A 26101-nucleotide genomic window follows, 5' to 3' on the forward strand; every position below is an offset into this window, starting at 1 on the left:
TCACTTCCGTCGAGATAGGTATCGCGAGATTACAACGCTAGAAGACCGGTTGCTGTTGCCATAGAAATAGTTGTTCACTTTAGGAAGGCAGATGGCTTATTTTGCCGCCTGAGGAAGAGAAGTTTGGAGAAAATTTAAAATTGTGCCATCTGCTATAATGTTGTTATAGGAAGCTCCTAGATATAGAGCATCTCTTCATTTTACATAAGGGGAGGTTCAGAACCACGAAAATAAAACCAGGTCTTGGTTCTCTTCCCACTTCCCGAGTTGTCTTGATGCTTGTTACTCTGAGATACTTTGTTGACATGGAAATGGCCTATTTGAGATTGAGGACCTTTCTCTTATAGTATTATATGCATGTGTGTGTATAAATTCTATTCCTCGTAGGCAACTGGATGACTCATTAAAGAACCAGACCTGGAGTCGAATCCAACCTCAGACACTTCCTTGATTATGATCGTGGGCAAGTCACCCTCTCAAAGGTTTAGTTTCCCCATATGTAAAATGGGGATAAGCATAGCCTTTACCTCCCTTGGGTTTGTGAGGACAAAGTAAGATATTTGCAAAGCACGTGAAAAACTTTGAAAACACGATATGTGTTATTTCTATTATTATTTCCAGGACACCACTAAACTTCTAGGCTCAAAACCTAGGTGTCATCTTTGCCTTCTTCCTCTCATGCCCCAGATCTGATTTGTTGCCACGTCTTTAATTCTACTTTCAATTACCTTTTAGATCTTCAGCTTTCTCATCGGTGAGATAGGGATCATAATAACTCCTACCTCCCAAGGTTGTGAGAATCAAATGAAATGATTATAATGTGCTTCACCTGCCTGACACAAAACTGATTAATTTACCAATGGTATTTTCTTTTCCCAGACACATGCACAGATTGTTTTCAATATTCAAAATTGATGTTTTGTAAAACAAAAACTTTGTAAAAACTGGTGTTCCATATTTTTTTCCTTCCTAGTACCCTTATCTCCCCACTTCCCAAGACAACAGGCGATAGGTTAAGCACATGCAATTCTTCTAAACATATTTCCATGCTACACAAGAAAAATCAGATCAAAAAGGAAAAAAACACAAGAGAAAAAAAGCAAACAAGAAAAAATGAAAATACTATGCTCTGATCCAATTCAGTCTCCACAGTTTTCTCTCTGGATTCAGATGGTACTTTCTATCCCAAGTCTTTTGGAATTGCTTTCAATTACCTCATCTTTCAAAAGTCAAGTCCATCACAGTGGATCATCACATAATTTGTTGTTACTGTGTATAATGTTCTCTTTTTCTGCTCACTTCACTCAGCATCAGGTCATGTAAATTTTTTCAGGCTTTTCTGAAATCAGCCTGCTCATCATTTCATAGAATAATAATATTCCATTCCATTAATATACCATAACTCATTCCACCATCCTCCAATTGATGGACATCCACTTAATTTCCAATTCCTTGCCATTACAAAAAGGACTGCCGCTAACTTTTTTTGCATATGTGGATCCTTTTCCCTCTTTTATGATCTTTTTGGGATATAAACCCAGTAGAGAAAATGCTGAATCAAATGGTATGCACAGTTTGATAGCCCTTTGGGCATAGTTCTAAATTGCTCTCCAGAACAGTTGAATCAGTTTACAGCTCCACCAAGAATGCATTAGTGTCCCAGTTTTCTCACATCTACTCCAACATTTATCATCTTTTCTTGTCATGTTAGCCAATCTGAGAGGTGAGAAGTATATCTGACATATAGTAAGTATTATATAAATTTCAAACTCGTCATTATTACATCTCACTATACAAATTCCCATTTCTCCTGTGACACTACTACAGTCCTGGCATAGGCTTTCCTTACTTTATTTTTGTAATATGGCAATAGCCTCTGGGTTTTCCACTTCTCACATACTGAAAAAGAAAGGAGCAGTTAAGAGAGGAAGAAATGGGGGGTGGGGGAGAAACAACACATAATATATTTAAGCAAAATAAATTCCAAGTTGACCATGTCCAGAAATTCATTTGTTATTCTTCCAATGTGTCCATCATTTCTCTGTTTTCTTAAACCCTTTGCCCTTTAACATACTTTGAGAGAAATTGGCCATCTTATTCCTCCCACATATTTTTTTTCCACAGTCTTTCTCCAAGGCCTTCAATTCTATTCCTAGTTTCTGCTTCCTAGCTTCCCTATTTTCTTCCAAGTCCCAGATAAAATCTTATTTTGTACAAGAATCTTTTCCTGATATTATTGTTCTGTAAGAAATGATCAGCAGGATGATTTCAGAGAGGCCTGGAGAGACTTACATGAACTGATGCTAAGTGAAATGAGCAGAACCAGGAGATCATGGTGCACAGCAATGACAAGATTGACATGGCTCTTTTCAACAATGAAATGATTCAATTCAGTTCCAATGATCTTGTGATGAAGAGAGCCATCAATACTCAGAGAGAGGATTGTGGGAACTGAGTGTGAATCACAACATAGCATTTTCACTTTTTTTGTTGTTTGCATTTTCTTAATTTTTTTCCTTTTTGATCTGATTTTTCTTGTGCAGCAAAATAATTGTATAAATATGAATGCATATATTAGATACAACATATTTTTACCATGTTTTACATATATTGGATTACTTGCCAACTAGGGGAAGAGGTGGGGGGGAATTAGAACACAAGGTTTTGCAAGGGTCAATGTTGAAAAGTTATCCATGCATATGTTTTGAAAATAAAAGGTTTAATAATAATAACAATAAAAGAATCTTTTCCTGACCCCTAGTAAATCTAGTATCTTTCTCACTGTGATTATCTCTAATTCATTCAGTTTATAGCTCATTTGTAATTACTTGAATGTTGTATACATCTCTAGATGGTGAGCTCCTTGAGGGCAGGGGCCATGTTTGTGTAAATACTAGCTGTTGAATGACTACTGACTGACTTCCCAGTCTGACTCCAGTCCATCTTTTCAGGCTGATTACATGTTAGTAAGAACTAACCCTCTCCATTTCTGATTTAGCTTCACTGGCATACTTGCTGTTCTTCAAACAATACACCCTTTCTCCATTTCTAGTCCTTTGTACTGGCTGTTCTCCATGTTTGGAATGCTTTGCCTTGTTACCTCCTCCTCCTCTTAGGTTTCCCTGGTTTCCTTTAAGCTTCAGCTCAAAATCTACTTTCTGCAAAAGACCTTTCCCAGCTCCTAAGTGATTAATTTCTTCTCTTTCAGATTACTTCCCATCTGCTTTGTATATATCTTGTATGTTCGCAGTTATTTATATGTTCTCCCTGACATAATTTATGCTGTTTATTTTTTTGCTTTTCCTGCCACAGCTCTTAATGCTTATTTGCTGACTGACATTACTCCCCTTTATGTATGACATTCTAGCCAAACTAGCCTACTTGTTGTTTCCTCAACACAATATCCATCTCCTGAAACCATGCTTTTTTGTTTGTGCTCAAACTAGCTGTGCCCAGTGCCTAGAACTCACACTTTACCTACTTCTTGTAAACCTTACCTCTCTTAAAGGCTCAGCTCAACTATCAGCCACTTGGAGCCCTTTCCTGATTTCCTCAATTGTTAGTGTCACACAGTGATTTTGTATTTATTTTGTATCCTGCTTGTATTTGTAAACATATTGTAACCCTCAATAGAATATAATCTCTTTAAGGTCAAATTTTGTATTTGTATCTCAGTACCTGACCTTAGTGGATGCTTAATAAATGTCTGCTGATTGATGGTAGGCATGAACACAGTATATTGAAGTACATTACCAAAAAAGCAAATACAAAGCAGCACTTCAAAGGAAGTCAAAAACCAATAAAAATGTATATAAGATTGAAAGATAAACTGGTCATATGGCAAAAATGAGGGCTAACTAATGGACAGTCTCACTGCTCTCTTCCAACTGTATCCTCCAGGTGTTAGGAAAACAGAGAAGGCTCAGCATGTTGAGTGTATATGAGAGTGTGTTGAACTTATAGGAAGAGTTGTATAAAATTTGTACTGAATGGGCATACTTAAATGAGTTTCCATATGTATTATTGATTATTTACATCAATGAAGTCATTGGCTCATTGGAATATTTGTTTTGTTTTTTGCAAGGTAATTGGAGTTAAGTAATTTGTTCAGAGTTACATAGCTAGGAAGTGTTAAATATCTGAGTTGGAATTTGAACTCAGGTCCTTCTGACTTCAGTGCTCCTCTATCCACTACATCTAGCTGGCCCCTCTTTAGAAAATTTGAACTCTAGATTTAATTGACACAGAAATGAATAATAATCCTTATTTCATTTGACTAGGGAGGGTGATGGTGGTACATGGTGGTGCCACAGAAGGGTTTCCTAACTCAGTAGGAAATTAGGATAGTTAACATAAATAATCCTCCAAATGCAAAGATTCTGTAACAATAAAACTGGGTTGATCAAAGGGAAAGATAAGGGAAAATGATAATAAAAAATGATGAAAGGTATGAGCCTGATTGGTTTGAAGAATAAGTATGGCATTACAGATAGTTTTCAGCATTCATTTTTTTTTTTTTTTTTTTTTACCATTTGCTTTTTTAATTAAAGCTTTTTATTTTTCAAAACATGCACATGGACAATTCCTTAACATTAGCCCTTGCAAAACCTTGTGTTCCAATTTTCCCTTCCTTGCCCCATGCCGTCTCCTAGATGGCAAGTAGTCCAATATATGTTAAACATGGTAGAAATATATGTTAAATCCAATATATGCATACATATTTATCCAATTATTGTGCTGCACAAGAAAAATCAGATCAAACTAGTAAAAGAAGAAGAATAAAATACAAGCAACAATAAAAAAGTGAAAATACTATGTTGTGAATCATATTCAGTTCCCACAGTCCTCTCTCTGAATGTAGATGGCTCTCTCCATCACTGAACAATTAGAATTGGTTCAACATTCATTTTATAAGATTTTGTGTTCCAAATTTTTCCTCTCTCCCTCCCTTATTTCCCCTCTCCCCAAGATAGCAAGCAATCTGGTATAGGTTTAACATGAACAATCTTTTTAAACATTTCCATATTTGTCATGTTGTCCAAGAAAACATCAGACCAAAAAAAAAGCCATGACAAAGAAAAAGCAAGCAAGTAAATAAAGGTGAAAATACTCTACTTCTGTCCACATTTGGTCTCCACAGCTTTCTCTCTGGATGCTGATGGCATTTTCCATCCCAAGTTTAAATGGAATTGCCTTGAATCACCTCATTGTTGAAAACAACCAAGTCCATCACAATTGATCTTGGTCCAGCCAACTTTTGATTTCCCACTAGCTACCACTTAAGTTTTCCTTCCTCAGACTTGCTGTCTCGAAGCTTAGGTACCCTCTGGCAACTCCCCTCCCTTTTCATCTTCTTTTTGTTTGTGTATTATCTTTTCTTTGAAGCTCTAAGGTCTTCAAGGACAAGACTGGCTTTTTCTTATTTGTATTCCTAGCATTTAGCATAGTACCTGGCACATAGCAGACATTTAATAATTTATGACTCTTGCTACAAAAATCTAGAGTAATCAATCTGTATGAAGGCTAAATTGGTTGTAATAGAGTGCTTTAAAAGACAATGAACCAGGATTTCCACATTTAAGCAATTCATTGGTCAAGTGGATAGAATCTGAAAGGCTCAATTTCCAGAGTTCAAATCTGAACTCTCAGACACTTTCTAGCTGGATAAGTCAACTAAAAGTGTTTGCCTTAGTTCCTCATCGGTAAAATGGGCTGTAGAAGGAAAAGGCAAAGTATTCCAGTATCTTTGCCAAGAAAACTCCAAATGGGGTAGGGAGAGTTTGACAAAAAAAGAATTAAACAACAATTAAAAGACTTTAGCATTTCCTCCAGTATAGTTATCTTTATAATTAGCTTAAATAGTTTATATTTCCAAATTCATATTTCATTACATTGTAGCTTAATGCTTGCTATTTTCTACCTATGATAAAGTAAATAATCAGACATATTTCCTGTTTTTAGAATCTTAAAATGTTCAAACTATAAGAATTATTTCAAGCACCTCATTTTTCATACAAGGAAACTGAGGAACAGACATGGGAATTTATTCAAAGTCACACAGAAGTCAGTCTTCAACATTCCCAATTGCTAGTATTTTCTTCCTCTTCCAATTACCTTGTATTTATACTTATCTGTATACAAGCAACATCCCCCCTAAAGAGTGTAACTGTAATGTTTTCTCTAAAATGTAATGTTCTCTGTTTCTGTTTTCTTGGGGTCTCTGGGAGCAGCCTTTGTTTCAGTCAATAATCACTACAAGTACAGCCACTTGTTAAAGTTCAAATCCTTTATTACCTCTCTCCTGGGGCTGGGCAGCTTTCTGGTGAGCCTTTCTGGCCTTGGTCTCAGTGGGGGAAGTGCAGGAGTCCAGGCCAGCCACTAGGAAGAAAAGATCGAATTGAATTTCTCCCCTTGGTTCTGAGAGCTTAAGCTCCTGCAGCCAGTCCTTTGCCTTCTCTCTGAATGTCTCTCAATCTTCCTGGCTGAGGCTTCTAGTTTAGTTTATATGCTCCACACTGAGTACAAACCAATCATTATATCACTAGGAAACCATTATTTGTTGTAGGATTAAATTATTGCTAAACTAGATTTAACCATTGTCTCCTCAATTCCACTTAGTACCTTGTTTCAAGTTCTGGCCCATAACATCTCCCTGTAGGATTAAATCAATCATACTGAGCCATGCTAAATTAGATAACTATTGTCAATTCCACTGATTTAGTACCTTGTAGGAATCCTTTGTTTCAAGTTCAGAGTTCTGGCCCATAACATGTAACCTCTTTGAAGTCAGGGAGTGTTTCATTTTTGTTTCTGTATCTCTAGTTTGTAACATAGAACCCTGCACGTGGCAGGCCACTGAAAAAGCTTTATTAATTTAATTAACAGTTCTTTTACACATTCCCTTCAGAATCAATTAAAAACATATAAACCTGCCTCGATAGTCTTTTATAACAACACAATAACTCTTGACCACACAAGTTTCAATCTTAGCTCCTTTTACAGTCTCAACTTGCTTGAACTCAATTCAATTACTGTGTTTAATCATTAGCAGGAGAAACAGTCAGCAACAGGGAAAGATCTAGGAGGAAAATACCAAGATTGGACTAAAAAATAAAGGGGCAATCTCTCCTTTCAAACTTGATAGAATTAGAAGATGCTAGCCATTGGTTAGTCTCGGGACCCTTTATTTAATTTTATAAATTGTATTTTATTTTTTCCAATTACATGTAAAGACAAATTGTAACATTCATTTAAAAAAAATGATTTCCAAATTTTCTCCTTCCCTCTCCCACTTCTTTCCTTCCTAAGGTGGTAAATAATTTTATATAGGTTACATATAGATAATCATGTAAAACATATTTCCATACTAGTCATGAAACAAGAAACAGACCAAAAGGAAAAAAAAAAAACATGGAAAAAAAATAAAGCTAGGAAATGTGGAGAGTGAGATATGAGTTGAGAAGAGAGCCAACTCTGGTTGGTATTAATTTGTTAAGAGTAGCAGGCTCAGCTGAGTAACTTGCCTGGTAGACAACACATTTAGGGGAAGCAGCATAATGCTCATTTCCTTTTAGTGCTCTATTGTATTCTGTATATGCTTATGTATCCATGTGTACAGTTCTGGAAAAGTACACCCCAGGTTTATGGGGGAGTTTCCCATATTTGATCTTAAGCTGTTATTTCAGTAAGTATCTTTGATTTGAGCCAATTATGTCTACTGGCTTAATATTAAAAAGTTAATGCACCTGCAGAGACTCATAAACTATAGTTTTATGAATGTGACCCACAAAGTACCTTGAATTTGGGAATAGTCATCCCCTGCCCCAGCTTCCCTCCAGGCCAGAGAGGTACAATACATGCTTGTGGAGTCCACACCCCTTGCTCAGGGAATTTTAGTTCATGCACTCTTGACAAAAATCTTAGGATAGTAATGCACAAGTATAATTAAAAGTGAAAGTTAAGCTCAATTGACCAAGTCAAAGGGGCTCTCTGAAGCAACAGCAAAGGGAGGTGTTTTTAAGCTCTAAGGCTCTCTTTGTGTGTGTATGTTGCTAAGAATATCGGTCTTGTGGCTGGGTGCTAGGTAGCAAAGTGGATAGACCCTGAAGTCAGGAGGAGCTGAGTTCACATCTGATCTCAGACACTTAACGCGTACTGTGCGACCCTGGGCAAGTCACTTAACCCCAATTGCCTCAGCAATAGCGGTCTCCCACAGCCGATCATCCTTATAATACTGCTGTTATTGTGTGCAGTATTCTCCTCGTTCTGCTTACTTCACTCTGCATCAGTTCATAAAAGTCTTCCTAGGTTTTTTTGAAACCACCCTTTCTAAAACCACAACCATTCTATCAATTCTATGCCGAAACTTGTTCAACCTTTCCCCAATTGATGGGCATCCCCGCGATTTCCAGTATTTTGCCATGCCACTACAAAAAACTATATTTTTGTACAAATAGGCCTTTTTTTCTTTGGGAAACGGTTTAATGACATTTCTGGGTATGAACAGTTTTATAGCTCTTTGGACATAATTCCAAACTGTGTAAAATTAGTGTCCCAATTTTTCCATATCTAGGGACTCTACTTTGACAGGCGGGGGGGGAGGGAGGGAGGGAGGGAGGGACGGCAAGAGGAGGAAGCTTGAATGGCCGGCTCACTCTTAAAGGTAAATACGCCCTCTCGACTTATTTTCCGTTAGCTCCGGCCTTCCTAAGAGGGTTATATAACTTTAAGTCTTCCACTGGCGAAGAGAACAGGAACTTCAAGGTTAACACTGCCGGGTTATGGCGGTTTCCAGTTGCTGGGCTGCGGAGATACTTGACCCCTACCCGGCTTCTGGGAACTAGCGATCACCAGCCGCTGCAGCTGCCGCTGCCTATCCCTTCCTAACCCCCGAGATTCTCCGGCTCCACCCAGTCCAAGGGTCTTTCCTCCGCTTCTCGTCTGGGCCGCGTGGGGAGCGGTTCAGGGTCCGAGAGGACTCCTGGCCTCGGCAGCTGCTGTTCAAGCTGCCCAGATGTTCGTCCGCTGACGCTCGCCCTGGAAGCTCGGGATCTCCGGGGAGCGGTGGCTGCAGCGCCCGGGGGGGCTTTCCTCGGCTCCGGCTCCGGCGGCGGCTGCGGCGGCTCTCCGGCGCTCCCAGCGGGATCATGCACTTGAGTGGGCCCAGGAAGGGAGGGGCAGCTAAGAGAGAAAAAAGGGAAGAAGAAGAAAAGCCCGAGAAGCCGGGAGGAGGAGAAACTCTTCTCCTTCGCGCCTCCGCTCCGGGGCCCGCGCTGCCGGACGGCCCGGGGGCTTATGCTGCGGAACTGGGGCCTTCCGGCATCTCTTGGGGGCCATGATTCGGCTGGGGTGGTCGCTCTGCTGGTCTAAGGGCCGGGGCACCTGCGGTAGCTCTCGGGCCCTGGTCCGGTCCTCCTCTTCTGGCAGCCCGGCGTGGGGCAGGCCCCTGCGGGTGCTCGTGGACATGGACGGAGTGCTGGCCGACTTCGAAGGTGGCTTTCTAAAGAAGTTCAGGGCCCGGTACCCTGACAAACCTTTCATCGCTCTGGAGGACCGGAGAGGCTTCTGGGTTTCGGAGCAGTATGGACAGCTGAGACCCGAGCTGAGTGTGAGTCCCCCCTGCCTTTCTCTTGTGTCCATCTCCTTTGCGGGAAGAATTTAATACTGACAAACAGTAATAGTGCTGATATTAATAAATAATAACAATAATTCTGAGTTGAGGGTGAGCCCCCTTCCCCCCCTCCGCTTTTCTGATACATCTGTCTCCTGGGAGGCAAGGGCTCAATACTATGTAATCATAATATGAAGCAGATAAACTTGAGCTGAGTGTGAAACATTCCTTTTCTGTGTAGGAAGAGAGCAGTTCAAAAGTCTTAATGATAATAATGACAACATTTATTGGTTTAAAGTTTGCAAAACTTTTACATACATTACCTCATTTCTTCCAACAACCCTGTGAAACATTATTTACATTTTGCAGATAGGGAAACAGGCTCATAGAAGTCTAATAAGTGTTAGAGGATGAAATTAACCTGGTCAAGATTAGACTTGAAAGTCACATGGATATTATCTACTCTAACCCCAGAGTTGAGTTTCTGAAACTCAGAAAAGGGAAGTAGTTTGCCTAAGGTCTTGAAACAAATTAGAGATAGTAGAGTCAAGATCTTGGTTCAGTTTTTGCCTAAATGTGCTAATGTATCCAAAGCATTTTGTCACTGCCTTAATCTCAACTTGGGTAATCATATTTTGTAATATTTTCAAAATATTTTCATACTTATTATCTGATTTTATTAACTGTATCAACCCAAAGAGAAAAACAGGAAAAAAAAAATACATTCTCTTTTGATGTATTAAGAAACCAGCTTTGAAAGTCACCGTTAGCAAGTCATTTCCTTCTGAGCTTCATTTCAAAATTTTTTAAATCTAGAAGCTGATCTCTGTGGTAACTTAAGCTCTGACATTGATTTCAATTTCTCTCTCTTCTACCTGAGTTGAGATTAAACAAGTCTCATCCTTTCTAGGACTACAGTTCAGGTTCTCTTCATTTACAGCATTAGTTCAAATTGGAATTGTAGACTTTAGAACTGGAGAAATCTAAGATACACCACTTCATCATTTTTTAAAAGATACATTTTATTTTGACAAACACTTCTCAAAAAAATCTAATAATCTTTCCCCCATCTTACTACATTCCTTGAAAATAGTTAAGCAACAATAAACTGTATTATATATTTGTGATGGAATATCATTGTTCTATGGGAAATGATGAGCAAGAAGCTGGGGGTAGGGGGAGATAAAAAACTGACACCTGGAAAATCCACTGTGAACCCAAGCAAAGTGAAATGTACTGAATGCAAGTAGTAGCAACATTCTGGGATGACTGTTTTCAGTAGTAGTACAATTTTCCACAACTACTCTGAAGGACTTCTGATGAAAAATTCTATAAATACCTAGAAAAAGAACTGATTTTGTCAGAGATTAAAGAAAGAAGGTAGCAGTCAAGTTTTAAATCCAGGTTCTCTTATTCTTCTTTTCCTATTCAAGGAACTGTTTTCCCTTCCCATGCCTTGGCTTACTGTGTAAAGATGCAAAGAAAAGATTCAGCCCTTAACTGTCAGGGAATGTACATTTTGCAAATACGTAAGATAAGGGCAAAGTGCCACAGGCAGGTTTAAGGGGTTAAAACTCATTACTGAAATAGGAGAAAGGGGGGTAAGGGAAGGCTTCCTCCTAGAAATGACTTTTATTTGGACTCATTGAGGACAATTTGGGTAATTTAACAGATATATTGCTGGGGTGAGGGTATTTCTGCACAGTGTATGTAATACAGTTGTTATGTAAATTGTAATACAATTAGGTCAAACTGTGGTATAAAATCCAGGAAGCTTGAAAAGAATATAGGATGATTCCAGATTGTGGAAGATCTTGAATACAAAGCTAAGTTTACATTTTAATAAGTAATACAGTAGGGAATCAGTGGCTGATTTTGAGCAAAGGAGTTTGGTCTCTTTTTCTTAGACCATTCAGCTTCTTCTGATGATTGATCAAATTATCCTAGCTTCTCCCTATTCCTCAAAGAACATTAATACAAATACAAAATAAAGAAGAGAAGGAACTTAAAAAAAAATTCCATTTTCTGTTAGCTTTTTTTTTTTTTTTTTTTTTTTTTTTTTTTTTTAGAAGAACAGTTATGAAATGATTACTCTTGCTAACAAACTGTCTCTGGGGAGGCAAGATATATTGCATTGGGATTCCCATGTGTTGAAGACTGGACAATTATATCAGACTTGTGCCTTCCTACTCCAGAATCAACCTTTTTTGAGCCTGGTATCCCTATAAACCTATTTTTAAAAAGTAACCATTTAAAAGAATTTTTTATTGATATCTTTTGTTTTTACATCACTTGTGTTCTCCAGTGTTTTCCCCTCTCTCAGATCATCATTTCTTATATAATAAAGATTTTTTTTAAAAAAGAAAAAAAAAGTTCAGCAAAACTTACTAATATATCAAAAAAGTCTTTATCAACTTGTTATGGAGATTTCTTTGGTACAGTGAGCTCCCTAGGTGAGAAAACTCTTTACTACCAGTGCAAGTGGTATCTTCCAACAAATGGTACCTCCTCTGCAATTTGTTGCCTTAGAGAGTTCCTTAGAGGATTGAGAAGTTACATGACTGACATGAACCAAGGTCTTCTTGACTTCAAGGATAACATGCTATTCACTGCTCTCACTATATCCAATACTATTAATTGTTAACAAGTTAGAAATGTGCTTGAGTAACATTTTCATAGCTTTTTAATTGGTAAGGCTAGGAGTTGGAGGGAAAAGGTGAATTAATTTCCAACTGAATGAAACAAATCCTTCTAGTGTTGTTTAGGAGAGCAATTGCTAGTTCCAAATGCTGTATTTGGTGTCCAGCACTAAATGTTGAGATTGATATAGGCACCAAATGGTGAGGTTAGGGCATGTGAAGAATTCACAATGGGCATTTTCTTTGGCAAAAGATAGTTTATTTAGAAGAGGTTTTAAACAAAATGAAGAGGAACAATATACACCATGAATAGTAAAGATGAAGTAGAGCTGGGAGAGCACATAATTAGCAAGGAAAAAAATTTTAACAATTAATGATGGAAAAGACAAGTTCCCTAGTGGAACTCACAATTAACCAGGAAATAGGGAATATGCCATGAGATTGGAGTATGCCCTTAGCTGGCAGGTTATATCCTAAAGGGGATTTAATACCCTAGAAGAGTTAGTTAGCTGTAAGGAGGAGAAAAAAATAGAAGCATGTTGGGGGATGAGAGGAGACACCATGTAGCATGGAGGAAGGATGAGAAGACAGGTTCCATGAAGCAGAGTGTTGTGGTGGCCTATATCCCAAAAGGGGTTCATCAAAGAAGGCATGAACCATGGACAGATTTGTTGAAGAAATTTAACCTCAGTGATTTGATATAACTCCGATTTATAGCCAATCATAGCAAGGTGGGGCTTCCAATGACTTCCACAGAGATTGGGACTCTGAGGCTAAGCTGATCCCCATCAATGCCCTTCTCTGCTTGCCTGAGGAGCAGTTCCATCAGTATTTCAGTTCTTCTCTGCCAACTGAACCTAGTTACTCAGGACCTCACCACTTCCTCTATTGAAAACTAACTCCTCGGGAAAACGTTAATGTTTTAATAATATGAGTAATAATGCCCTTAAATCTTACTATACTAACTTCTTTTGGCCTTATGATATCTCTGTAGGTATCTGTTCAGATATCCCTAGAAGAAGCACATTTGAGAAAGGAATCTAGAGATATAAAGATAGTTTGGTCAATCATCATGTCCAATGGAGACAAAATAATTTAGTGGAGGAGGGAGGAAAACTCAGTGATAGATTAAGCTCAATCTTGAAGAATAAGCTAGGTGGCTGTATCTATAGCCTATTAGATCTCTACTTGTATTTATTATAGAATCTGCATTGGACAGGATCTTAAAATGCATCTACTCCAACCTATGTTTGAACAATTTTTCTCTGTAATATACCTGACAAGTGGCCACCCAGCCTTTGTTTAACAAAGACCTCTAGTGGGGGTAGCTAGATGACTCAGTGGATAGAGCACCAGCCCTGAAGTCAGGAAGACCTGAGTTCAAATTTGGTCTTAATTGCTTAATACTTCCTAGCTGTGTGACCCTGGGCAAGTCACTTAACACCAATTGCCACAATAAAAAATAACAAGAACAAAAAGACCTCAAGTGAAGGGGAACCCATTGCTTCCTAAGACAACCCAGTGTACTTCCCTTGTTTGGAATCAAATCAGTTGTCTTTTGCAAATACTACTCATTTCTCCCAGTTTTAGCCTTTTGTGTATGTAAGTTTAGTCCCTCTTCTACTTGTCAGTCCTTCAGATTCTGAAGATAGCCAAGCGTTCCTGGTTCCTTCAACCAATAATCATGTGTAGCATGCTCTCACTGACCCTTTTGACCTTCTACTGGATATTCTACAGCCTTAGCAATGCCTTTCCTATATATGTATTGCCCTGAACTGAAAATAATATTCCAGATGTGGTCTCAAAAGGGCAGAGTAGAGTGGAACTGTTATCATCCAAACCCTATGATTCTTTTTTAAGGCAGCCTAAAATTGCATTGGAGAGCATCCTTGCTTAGTGACAGGAGAGCTTTGCCTGGGTATTAAGACCTAGATTTCATGCCCTGCTTCTGATATTTCTCAGTTCTCCCACCCTGAACAAATGACATCACTTTTCAGTGCCACAGCAAGTTTTCTTAAGACTTTAAAGTACAGATGGATTGCTAATCCATACCAATGGAGGGTATTTCTATATTAACAATAACCTGCATGGATGAAATAATGAGTTTAGACCTAAAATCAGGATCACACTAGCTTTTTTGACCACCATGTTACACAATTATTTCCTATGGATTAAATATAGATTAAGTAATTCCACTAAAACCCAGATCTTTTATCTGATGAACTGCTTTCTAGCCATACCTACTGATGTATAGTGGTATATCAATAACTACTTCAAAATAAAGATATGACAAATTCACGCCATTCTCTTTGACAAAAGGTAGTTTTATTTAGGGGAAGGGGCTATAGACAAAATGAAGGGATATAATAGACTCCAGGAATGGTAAATATGAAATAGAGTTGGAAGAGCATATAGTTATAAAAGGAAAAAGAGAAGTTCCCCAGAGGAACCAAGAGAAAGGAAATACTCCATGACATTGGAGAAAACTATTGTCTGGTAGGTTAGACTGATCACAGTTAACTAACATAAAGGGAATAGCACCTTTAGAAGGAAGGCACTATGAAAAAAAGAGAGTAACTCATAGTGAGCTTAGTCCTGAAGAGAATTTAGCAAAGATTTTTTATAGAGGAAAAAATAGGGGGATTTCTCAGGTGTAAAGGCTTGAACTCAAAGAGGGAGTGGTGATTTAGGAGGGGAGGAAATGCCACTGAGCTCAAAGGTGGGGGAAATCTAGCTAAATTAAATGTACCTTGCAGAGTAAGTTCCCAGACCTGTCTCTAAAGATTTGCTAATCAATATCTCTAAAGGCTGTTTGAAGATAACCCAGGTTGGGGGATGGACAATGGGGAATTCTAAAAAGTTCCTTTCTAGATAGTCTGGGAATTATCTATTAATAGAATTATCTGATAATAGCTTCTTCCTGACAAGAAAAATGTTATTTGTGAGGTATGTTGTTGAATCAACATGAAGGCTTCCAAAGCAGTTCTTAGGGGAAGTTTTATATCTCTAGATGCTTACTTGCAGAAAATAAAGAAAAATAAGATCATTGAATTGGGCATGTAACTAAAAAAGCTAGAAAAAGAATTAAATTAAGTTTTTTATTTATTTTTAATTTTTAATTAAATAACAAATTTGAAATTCTGAAAATAAAAAGATTAATAAAATTGGAAGTAAAAAAAAACTATTGAACTAATAAATAAACAAAACTTATTGAAAACTTTATGAAAAAATCAACAAAATAAATAAATCTTTAGTTATTTTGATTAGAAAAAAGAAAGAAGAAAATTAAATTGTTAGTATCAAAAGTGAAAAGGATGAACTTTCCACCATTGAAGAGGAAATTAAAGAAATTAAGAGTTATTTTACCCAATAAATCTGACGCCAATAAATCTGATAATCTAAGTGAAATGGATGAATACTTACAAAAATATAGATTCCAGATTAACAGAGGAGGAAATAAATTACTTAAATAATCTCACTTTAGAAATAGAAATTAAACAAGCTGTTAATCAGCTTCCTAACAAAAAATCTCCAAGGCCAGATGGATTTACATGTGAATTCTACCAAACATTTAAAGAGCAATTACTTCCAATATTATGCACACTATTTGGAAAAATAGGGAAAGGAGGAATCCTACCAGAGTCTTTTCTTATGACACAGACATGGTGCTGATACCTAAATTAGGTAAGGTCAAAACAGAGAAAGAAAATTATAGACAAATTTCCCTAATGAATATTGCTGCAAAAATCTTAGATAAAATATTAGAAAGGAGATTGTAGCATATTATCCCCAGAATAATATACCGTGACCAAGTAGGATTTGTACCAGGAATGCAGGGCTGGTTCAATATTAGGAAAACTATTAGCATAATTGACTATATTAATAACCAAACTAACAAAAATCATATGATTATCTTAATAAATGTAGAAAAAGCATTTGACAAAATCCAACACTTATTCTTATTAAAAATGCTAGAGAGCACAGGAATAAATGGAGTTTTCCTTAAAATGATCAATAAGCTCTATTTAAAGCCATTAGCAAACATCATATATAATGGGGATAAACCAGAACTATTCCCCAATAAGATCAGGAGTGAAACAAGGTTGCTATCACCATTACTATTCAATATTGTGTTAGAAATGTTAGCTTTGGTAATATCAGAAGAAAAAGAAATTAGAGCAGGTAATGAGGAAACCAAATTATCACCTTTGTAGATGATATGATGGTATACTTAGAGAATCAACTTAAAAACTTACTAGAAAAAATATACAACTTTAGCATAGTTGCAAGATACAAAATCCACATAAATCATCAGCATTTTTATATATTACCAACAAAGTCCAGCAGCAAGAAATACAAAGAGAAGTTCCATTTAAAATAACTGTAGATAATATAAAATATTTAGGAGTCTTCCTGCCATGGCAAAGTCAGAAACTATATGAACACAATTATAAAACACTTTCCACAGAAATAAAGTCAGATCTAATCAATTGAAAAATTGTGCTCATGGGTAAAAATACTACCTAAATTAATCTATTTTTTTAGTACCATAGCAATCACATTCCCAAGAAATTATTTTACAGAGCTAACAAACAAAGTTCATCTAGAAGAACAAAGGTCAAGGGTTTCAAGGGAATTAATTTTTTAAAAATGCAAATGAAGGTGGCCTAAAACTACTATAAAGCAGTGATCATCAAAACCATTTGGTACTGAAATAGAGTAGTTGACTAGCAGAGTACGTTATGTTTACAGGACAAAATAGTCAATGACTATAGTAATCTAGTGTTTCATAAACCCAAAGACTTCAGCTTTTGGGATAAGAATTCACTAATTGCTGGGAAAATTGGAAATTTGTATGGCAGAAACTAGGCATTGACCCACCTAACACCCTGTAACAAGATAAGGTGGAAATGGGTTCATGATTTAGATATAAAGAGTGATATTATAAGCATATTAGAAGAACAAAGGATAGTCTACTTTTCAGATCTGTGGAGAAGGAAATAATTTGTGATCAAAGAAGAACTAGAGTACTTATAGAATGAAAAATGGATAATTTTGATTATATTAAGTTAAAAAGGTTTTGTACCAACAAAACCAATGCAGACAAGATTAGAAGAGAAGCAATAAACTAGGGAAAAAAATTTACATTGACTCAAATTTATAAGAATTCAAACCATTCCCCAATTGATAAATGGTTAAATGATATGAACAGACAATTTTCAGATGAAGAAATTAAAACTAGCCATATGAAAAAATGCTCTAAATATCTATTGATCAGAGAAATGCAAATTAAGACAACTCTGAGATACCACTACACATTTCTTAGATTGGCTAAGATGATAGGAAAAGATAATGATGAATATTGGAGAGGATGTGGGAAAAGTGGGACACTGATACATTGTTGGTGGAGTTGTGAACTGATTCAACCCTTCTGGAGAGCAATTTGGAACTATGCCCAAAAGGCAATTTTCCTGGGCCTGTATCCCAAAGAGATCTTAAAGAAGGGAAAAGGCTAGAAACTGGAAACTGAGTGGATGCCCATCAGTTGGGGAATGGCTGAATAAGTTATGGTATGTGAATGTTATGGAATACTATTGTTCTATAAGAAATGATCAACAGGATGATTTCAGAGAGGCCTGGAGAGACTTACATGAACTGATGCTGCATGAAATGAGCAGAACCAGAAGAACATTGTACATGGCAACAGCAAGATTATACAATGATCAATTCTGATGGATGTGGCTCTTTTCAACAATGAGAAAATCGAGATAATTTACAGTGGTCTTGTGACAGAGAGAGCCATCTATACCCAGAGAGAGGACTGTGGGAACTGAGTGTGGACCACAATATAGTATTTTCACTCTTTTTGTTGTTTGCTTGCATTTTGTTTTCTTTCTCATTTTTTCCTTTTTTTTTTTTTTTTTTTGACTGAGGCAATTGGGGTTAAGTGACTTGCCCAGGATCACACAGCTGGGAAGCGAAGTGAGATTTGAACTCAGGTCCTCCTGACTTCAGGTCTGGTGCTCTATCCACTGTGCCACTTAGCTGCCCCATTTTTTCCCTTTTTGATCTAATTTTTCTTGTGCAGCATGATAGTTGTGGAAATATATATAGAAGAATTGCACATGTTTAACACATATTGGATTATTTGCCATATGGGGGAAGGGAGAAGGAAGGGAAGGAAAAAAATTTGGAATACAAGGTTTTGCAAAGGTGAATGTTGAAAATTATCTATGCATATGTTTTAAAAATAAAAAGCTTTAATTTAAAAAAAAGGCTTTACTTTTATTGTTATTGCATTTCATATGATTAGGTTCTGCCCCAGTGTCTTAAACTTATCAAGAATTTTTTTGAATCTGACTCTTGTATTTGGTGTTTTAGGTGTTTCACCCAGCTTTATACCATAAACAAATTTAAGAAGCATGCCATCATTAACTATTCAAACCATTAATAAAAGTGTTAAATGTAATCCTTCTATTTTGATTAAAAACAAATCATTAACCTCTCTTCTTTGACTTGAACTAACTAGTCAGTTCTAAATTCACTAATTGTTCTATTGCCGATCTCTGGGGCCTACTGGAAGATTTAGTTAAGAATGATTTTTCCAATAATGATGAATGTTGGAGGGGGATGCGGGAAAACTGGGACACTGATGCATTATTGGTGGAGTTGTGAACGAATCCAACCATTCTGGAGAGCAATCTGGAATTATGCCCAAAAAGTTATCAAACTGTGCATACCCTTTGATCCAGCAGTGTTACTTCTGGGCTTATACCCCAAAGAGATACTAAAGAAGGGAAAGGGACCTGTATGTGCCCAAAATGTTTGTAGCAGCCCTGTTTGTAGTGGCTAGAAACTGGAAAATGAATGGATGCCCATCAATTGGAGAATGGCTGGGTAAATTGTGGTATATGAATGTTATGGAATATTATTGTTCTGTAAGAAATGACCAGCAGGATGAATACAGAGAGGCTGGAGAGACTTACATGAACTGATGCTAAGTGAAATGAGCAGAACCAGGAGATCATTATACACTTCAACAATGATATTGTATGAGGATGTATTCTGATGGAAGTGGATTTCTTTGACAAAGAGACTTAACTCAGTTTCAATTGATAAATGATGGACAGAAGCAGCTACATCCAAAGAAAGAACACTGGGAAATGAATGTGAACTATTTGCATTTTTGTTTTTCTTCCCGGGTTATTTTTACCTTCTGAATCCAATTCTCCCTGTGCAACAAGAGAACTGTTCGGTTCTGCAAACATATATTGTATCTAGGATATACTGCAACATATCTAACATATATAGGACTGCTTGCTATTTGGGGGAGGGGGTGAAAGGAGGGAGGGGAAAAATCGGAACAGAAGCGAGTGCAAATGTTGTAAAATAAATTATTCTGGCATGGATTCTGTCAATCTAAAGTTATTATAAAGTAAAATAAAATATATAATAAAAAAAAGAATGATTTTTCCTTTTAAAATAAGGTTTTATTGTATCTTAAATGTAAAAGCAAGCATATAAAAATAGGCCCTTGGACTTTAGTTTGCTGCTCTCTGGCCAAGTTTCTTTTTTCAAGTGCTTTATTTTCAAATGCTTTGGCTCTCTGTCTCCATATGAAATTTTATACCTTTGAGACCACTTTTAGTGCCACAGTACAAAACTAATACTATCAGACACTTAAGCAGGGGAAAGAGAACTGTTTAGTTGTGTTTGAAATTGAAAAAGAACTGTTTAGCTGTGTTTAAAATTGAATGAGTACACATAACAAATATAATCTAGTGTTTTTCACATGGAGTGTTACTTTTGTGAATATCATTCAAGGGCGAATACAAAATGGGAATGCACTGCAAATGTGATTCATTCAATCCTGTTCAGAAGTAAAAGGATGGTGCACATTCTTTAATTGGGCAGACTAAAGGATGGTGAGATAAATAGATTTACCACAGTGCTTTGTGACAAAGAAACAGCAAAAAAGAAGACCATAGAAATGAATTGAGGTGATCCATGACAATTCAGTACTGTTTATCTGAGAGCTTGGGAACTTCAGAGATGTAATTATTCTCTCTATTGCTGATTACTTCAAGATGGGCCATATGAATGACAGAATAAATGTTGATGGAATTTCAGTGGTATCCATCTGGTTCCCAGAATATTTTTCCCACTTAGCTTACTAGAAAACTACACAATTTTACAACTGAATATGAAATAGTTATGCCCTCAAGGAGTTAAAATTCCATCAAGAGGAGGAGATTGTAGGGATCTAGGTAAATATAAAATATATACAAAGTATATACCAGATAATATCTGGCATGAATGAAAAAGGTAGTAATTCCTTTAGGCATCAGGGAAGGTTTGGGTGGTAGATCATGCCTGTGTTGAACTTTGATAAAAGTAGGGGATATAAGAAGTAGAAAGGAGAGAAGACTTTGTGTGCATTTCAGCTTTGGGAGACAGTTTTTGCAAAGACACAAGAGACAAGTGGAGAACAACACATGCTCAACAAAGGAGTTCATATCTCCCCCTACCTTCAGTCAGGGCTGCCATTGAAAGTTTTTTGTAAAAGAAGATAGCTTGTTCATATTTTAATCATTATTGACAGATAGTTGAAAGATTTATTGGACAGGGGAAGTGCAAGATCAAGAAATCAAATTAATGACGAATGCAATAGGCCCCACTATTTTGTTTAGTAAAAGGATCCAGCAGAATGAGGATTGAAAAAAGGCTATCACATTTGTAAATAAGAGCATAGCTTCTTAACTAGAAGAAATGAAAGGAAATATGCATTTATTAAGTTCTATCATGTGCCAGATATTGTGCAAAACACTTTACAAATATCTCATTTGGCCCTTTAGTACTGTTATACTAAAATTATTATCTTCATTTTACATTTGAGAAGACAGAGGTTAAATTACTTGCCCAGATTCACATAGCCAATTAGTATCTATGGCAGGATTTTAACTCAGAACTACTTGAAGCGAGCCTAGCACTTTATTCATTGCATCACTTACCTGCTTCTGCAGATAGAGATAAGCAGAGAGAAGACTGCCAAGGAATTTGGTTCCTTCAAACAGATATGAAACCTCCAATATTCTGAAATGATGGGACAGAGTTGCAATCTAGTGCAAACTGTAGCTTTCCCATAAGAATAGTATATGGATACAGAACCAGCCTATGTACATCATTGTCCAAGGAGAGAGGACCTATCTGTGTAATCCTTGGATCAGGACCAGGGTAGAGTCCTAGACATTAGAGTCAGGTGGACCATATAGAAAACCTGAAAATATCACAATTTATAATATCATCCTGAGGTCTATCAGGACATAATTAGAAATTATAACCAATATACAGCTAGGAATTATATCAGGAGGAGACAAAGTGGCCAATGCCAGAATCCTTTGTTAACTACCAAGAAAGTGAGGCAACAGATAAAAATTGTGTCAAAAGCAGAGTTCTAATTATACTATATATAATTCTATATAAAATTAATAGAAGCATCTGGACTACATAGAAGACAGGACCAAACAAGAAGATGCAATGGATCTAATAGTGCCAGATAGGACTGGTCTGAGCTTATATGCCCAAACTAAGAACTGAGGCTGAAAATGCAAGTAAATAGAAGAAAAAAATTAGAAAAAATAGAAGAAGAAAAACCAAACAGTGAAGAAATATTTTTCTTAACAGAGAAGCTCAAGGGGTAAATACGGAAGAAAAAGAGTAGTACCACTACTATAAGTTGAATCTTGGAGGAAAAAAATTTGGTTTGGCTAAAAGAGTAGAAAAGGGGCTAGAGGAAATAAAGCAAGAGATTTAGAAAATGAGATTTTTAGTTCCGAAGGGAAATAAGATGGAAAGAATAACAAATAAAGAACAGATAATTGGACACCTTACCTAAATAGTGTATTGCTTGAAAAATCAAATTCAGTACTTAATTACTCTATGAAAAAACAACAAATATTATAACAAGGTCAAAAGGTCAGGTAGAAGAAAATGTAAGATATCCACTATTTAAACACACACACACACACACACACACCCCTGGAAAACAAGTCTGATAGAGATGCTTTAAAAGTCACTGAAAATCATTGACTCCTTGAAAACCATAACTAAACAAAAAAGCTTAAATACTATTATATGAAGAGATCATAAAAGAAAACTTGTTCAGGCCTATGAAAACTAAAGGAAAAGTGAAAATAACAAGAATCTACTGATCATCTTTTGAAACTCCAAACTGTCAATACCTATAATATCATGGTCAAAAGCCAAAACTTCCAAGTCAAAGAAAAAGTACACTGTAAGAAAGAACAAAGAAGTTTCAAGTACCAGCCACACTTATATTATACAAGAATTTGCTGCATCTACTTAAAAGGAGAGAAAACCTTGGAATATAATATTACAAAAGAAAAAATAAAAGATGATAAAGAATAGCTCACCCTGCAATAACATTATCCATAAATAGGGGGAAATGTATTGTTATTAGAATAGAGGGTATTCAAGTATTCCTGGTAATAAGACCAGAGCTAAGTAAAAACTTTGAAATTCATACACTGGAGTCAAGAGAAATCTAGAAAGGGAAATACATTGGAACAATTAGAAGAGATTAAACTATGATAAAGGGCTTACATTCTAATCTAGAGAAGAGATAAATGGCCCTTCAGAATGTCAATTTTAAGGGTCATAAAAGGAGTTAAATAAGACAAATATAGGGTGTGTGGGTTTTCAAGGAGAACTAGCAGTTTGGTGTAAGGGCTGCTCATCCACCTTTGGTGTCTGCTTCTCACCTTTAGCTCCAAGAAGCTATGGCATGTGCAATAGTCTTCCCTGGTAAGATGGGCTAAATCAGATTGAGGGGAACCTGTGGGTACAAACTCATCATTGTTATGGGCATGTCTACCCCAAGTATTCACATATTTGGGGAATACTTATCCAGGTGAAATGGAAGGATGAAAACAATTGTTCCAGCAGCCATGAAGGCAGCTGAAGCAGGTGCTGTGGAGGGCTTAGAACTTGGTCAGACATTGAAGATGCTAGGATCATCCCCTGCATGCTAGGCCACCATCAGTCATCTTTTGTCTTGCCACTGGACTTCACTGACTTTGGAAGAGTGAGAATCTGACAACTTTGTGCAACTCTGTGTCACTTAAATCCTTTTTGAGCATGAGTCAAGATATCATCCTGAAGTGTCATTGGTCCTCTTAAAAGCAGAGAACAAACAGCAACTTTCTACTCAGTAGGAATATAAGTGGGTGAGGGAAAGGAAATGTGGCGCATAAGAGGAAATTTAATAGTCATGAGTAAAACAAACTCCAGTTTTAGATGTTTTAATTATAAAGGGGGATTTAAAAAGAGAGTATAAGGAGGTCTAGATTTGATAAAGGAGGGTTAGGGGAGTAGGAACAGATCATTTCAGTTAGAGAGTACTAGTGTTTATCATTTTTTTTTCTTTTTTCCACTCTTCATAAAAACAAGAAGGAAAAAATTATGAGAGGGTAGGTTTATACACAAAAAATCATAATAGTGAATGTGAATGGCATGGACTCATGAGAAGTAGGTAGGAAGAATAGATTAAAAAGCAAATCAAATAGTATATTGGATTCTTGAAACATAAAAATTCACTAAGTACTCAAATGGATATTTGATCTCATTGATTTGAGAGTTCCCCTCGCATACTCCATAGCTCAATCTCACTCTGTCTGGGATTTCCTTTCCAAAATTTCCTTTCCATAGTTTAACTATAGAGGGTCCACTCAACGTGCTAGAGACCTTCCTCATATTCTTTGGACATCAAAGGGATATTCTGACTATCTGACTGTCATTCTCACTCTTACCACATGACCAACCCATCTTTTCTTTCTGTCATACCATTTCTTTATGGCATCCTTTACTTCTGTTCTTCAGAGTTTCTTGTTGGTTATGTTATATATAACCTGCTCAGATCCACCATGTAAGTTTTCATTGGCCGCTGTGTGATGCTTATCTTTAGTTCTTTAGTTACAGTTGTGTGTAGCATGTCAAACAGTAAAATGTTTGAATTGAAAAGATCTTGAGGGTCAGTAAGAGTGCTCTGCAATTTCTACAAAGCAATCTAGTTCTCTTTCTTCTTTCTTTTCAGCTATGGGCCTACCTTGTTGCCCATTTGTACTATCTCAGATAAACATACTGTTGAATAACCTCCATAAAAGGTCCATTCAGATAGCTGTTGAAATCCAGGCAATCCTGTCCCTCTAGTTGGTCTTTCTTGTGTGGATGGACATCCCAAACTCCATTGAGTGATTATAGATCTTTTTCAGGAAGGTCTGCAGCATCTTGGGACTTGATGCAATCAAAACAATGTCATCCACAAACAGGAACATCTGGAGGACCTTTCTACCCCCAGGAAATCTTTCTGCTATCTGGATCTCTCCATCTCTCTGGCAAATACTTTTGGTGAGCAAACATCTTCGTGTTTTATGCCTCACCTGATATTTAGTATCAGAGGATTATTGAAACATGTTGTTATATCTTCTAAGGATTCCTGAATGATTTTGTTCTATGATAGGAGACATGTTGTGAAAGGCTATTAGAAAGTATTTTTGTCCCGACAAGTTGGTTGTTTATTGTTATTGTTGAAATTAACAAACAATTAAAAAAATGGGATTTTATCTTTATATCTTTCAGTTAGTTGTGAAATGGTAATCATGCTGACCATTGTTCAATATGACTTTTGAAAGCCTATTATTCTCTATTAATAAGTCCCACTGGAATGCTGTTCATTGCTTTATAGGTGAGCTGCATAAAGATTTTGTATGGTCTGGACAATAGACCTATATGCTGATATTTATTGTTGTTATTCTCTCTATTATCTTTTTAGGGGCATTAATAAGGTTTGCGTTGGTTCAATTTTTGATATTTTCCTCTCCTTCAGATGGTTTTGTTATTAGTTCTAAAATGCCTTTACATTTATGTACTCCCACCAATGAGCTCCTCTCTGCATATCTATTACAATATGGCTGCTTTTCTCTTCTTCTGTTTTTTTAGTGCCATTTATACTTCCTGTATAAGCACTTTAGGAACTGTGAAATTAAGGCCCAAATGTGGTCCTTATTCTTGGTGAACAAAAAAATTGATCGAAATGGTTTTTGCAAATCTATTTCATATTTCTTCTTTCTATAGTCCTCTTCCATTTTCATCCTTAACTATTCTTGGGATTACTTTGCTTGATTGGATATTTTGCCAAAATTTCTTTAAACTGGTTTTATCTTCCATTGCTTCCCTTTGCTTTATGGGATATGATTCTGCTTGTAATTTGTGCAATATCATTATTCATAAGATTTTTACAGACCAATTTATATTCTAAAATATGTTATCTTTGGCCACTGTCTTTTTTTTTGACAAATAATGTTTGCTGACTTAGGTGTATCATGGACTATTTTGGTTTCTTTGTAGCAGTCAGTTTGCATGAAATATATTTGGTATTGATGCCATTCTCATTGTCCATTTCTCCTTTTCCATTTTCTATAGCTTGTTTAAATAAGTCAGAATCAAATCCTTTATATTTCATTTTTTCTTAATTACATTTTTTCTTTGTCAGCTCTGAAAATTACTATATAAACCACTGATTCAGGGATAACTTATTTTCCTGCATATTTTCCTGCCCTTAAATTGTCAATTTTCACTCTTTGTGCTGTTATTTAGTGCTGACCAAGTCTAGCACCTCCCATTTGGTCTCTTTGAAGATAGTGTTCATGATATTAAAGGTGTGGGGCTTCTTTATAAGACTTTGGCTTCTTTCTCTCATTTCTTTTCTTTAACTATCCTTTTCCATGTGTTTCTTCTTAACTTTACTTTTCTCATTTTTGTATTGAAGTTAACA

At 36.5% G+C, this 26101-nt stretch overlaps 1 protein-coding gene across 1 annotated transcript in view; it reads left to right on the forward strand.

Moving 5' to 3' along the window:
- Positions 1-8859: 8859 nt before the first annotated feature.
- NT5M (5',3'-nucleotidase, mitochondrial) overlaps positions 8860-26101 on the forward strand; it is a 31938-nt gene continuing 14696 nt past the window's right edge. Inside the window, exon 1 of the mRNA XM_051997558.1 lies at positions 8860-9607. Within this exon, the coding sequence (XP_051853518.1) occupies positions 9335-9607 (273 nt within the window). The 5' untranslated portion in view covers positions 8860-9334. The remainder of the gene's footprint in view (positions 9608-26101) is intronic.

The sequence above is a fragment of the Antechinus flavipes genome, chromosome 1, assembly GCF_016432865.1.
Source record: "Antechinus flavipes isolate AdamAnt ecotype Samford, QLD, Australia chromosome 1, AdamAnt_v2, whole genome shotgun sequence".
NCBI lineage: Eukaryota > Metazoa > Chordata > Mammalia > Dasyuromorphia > Dasyuridae > Antechinus > Antechinus flavipes.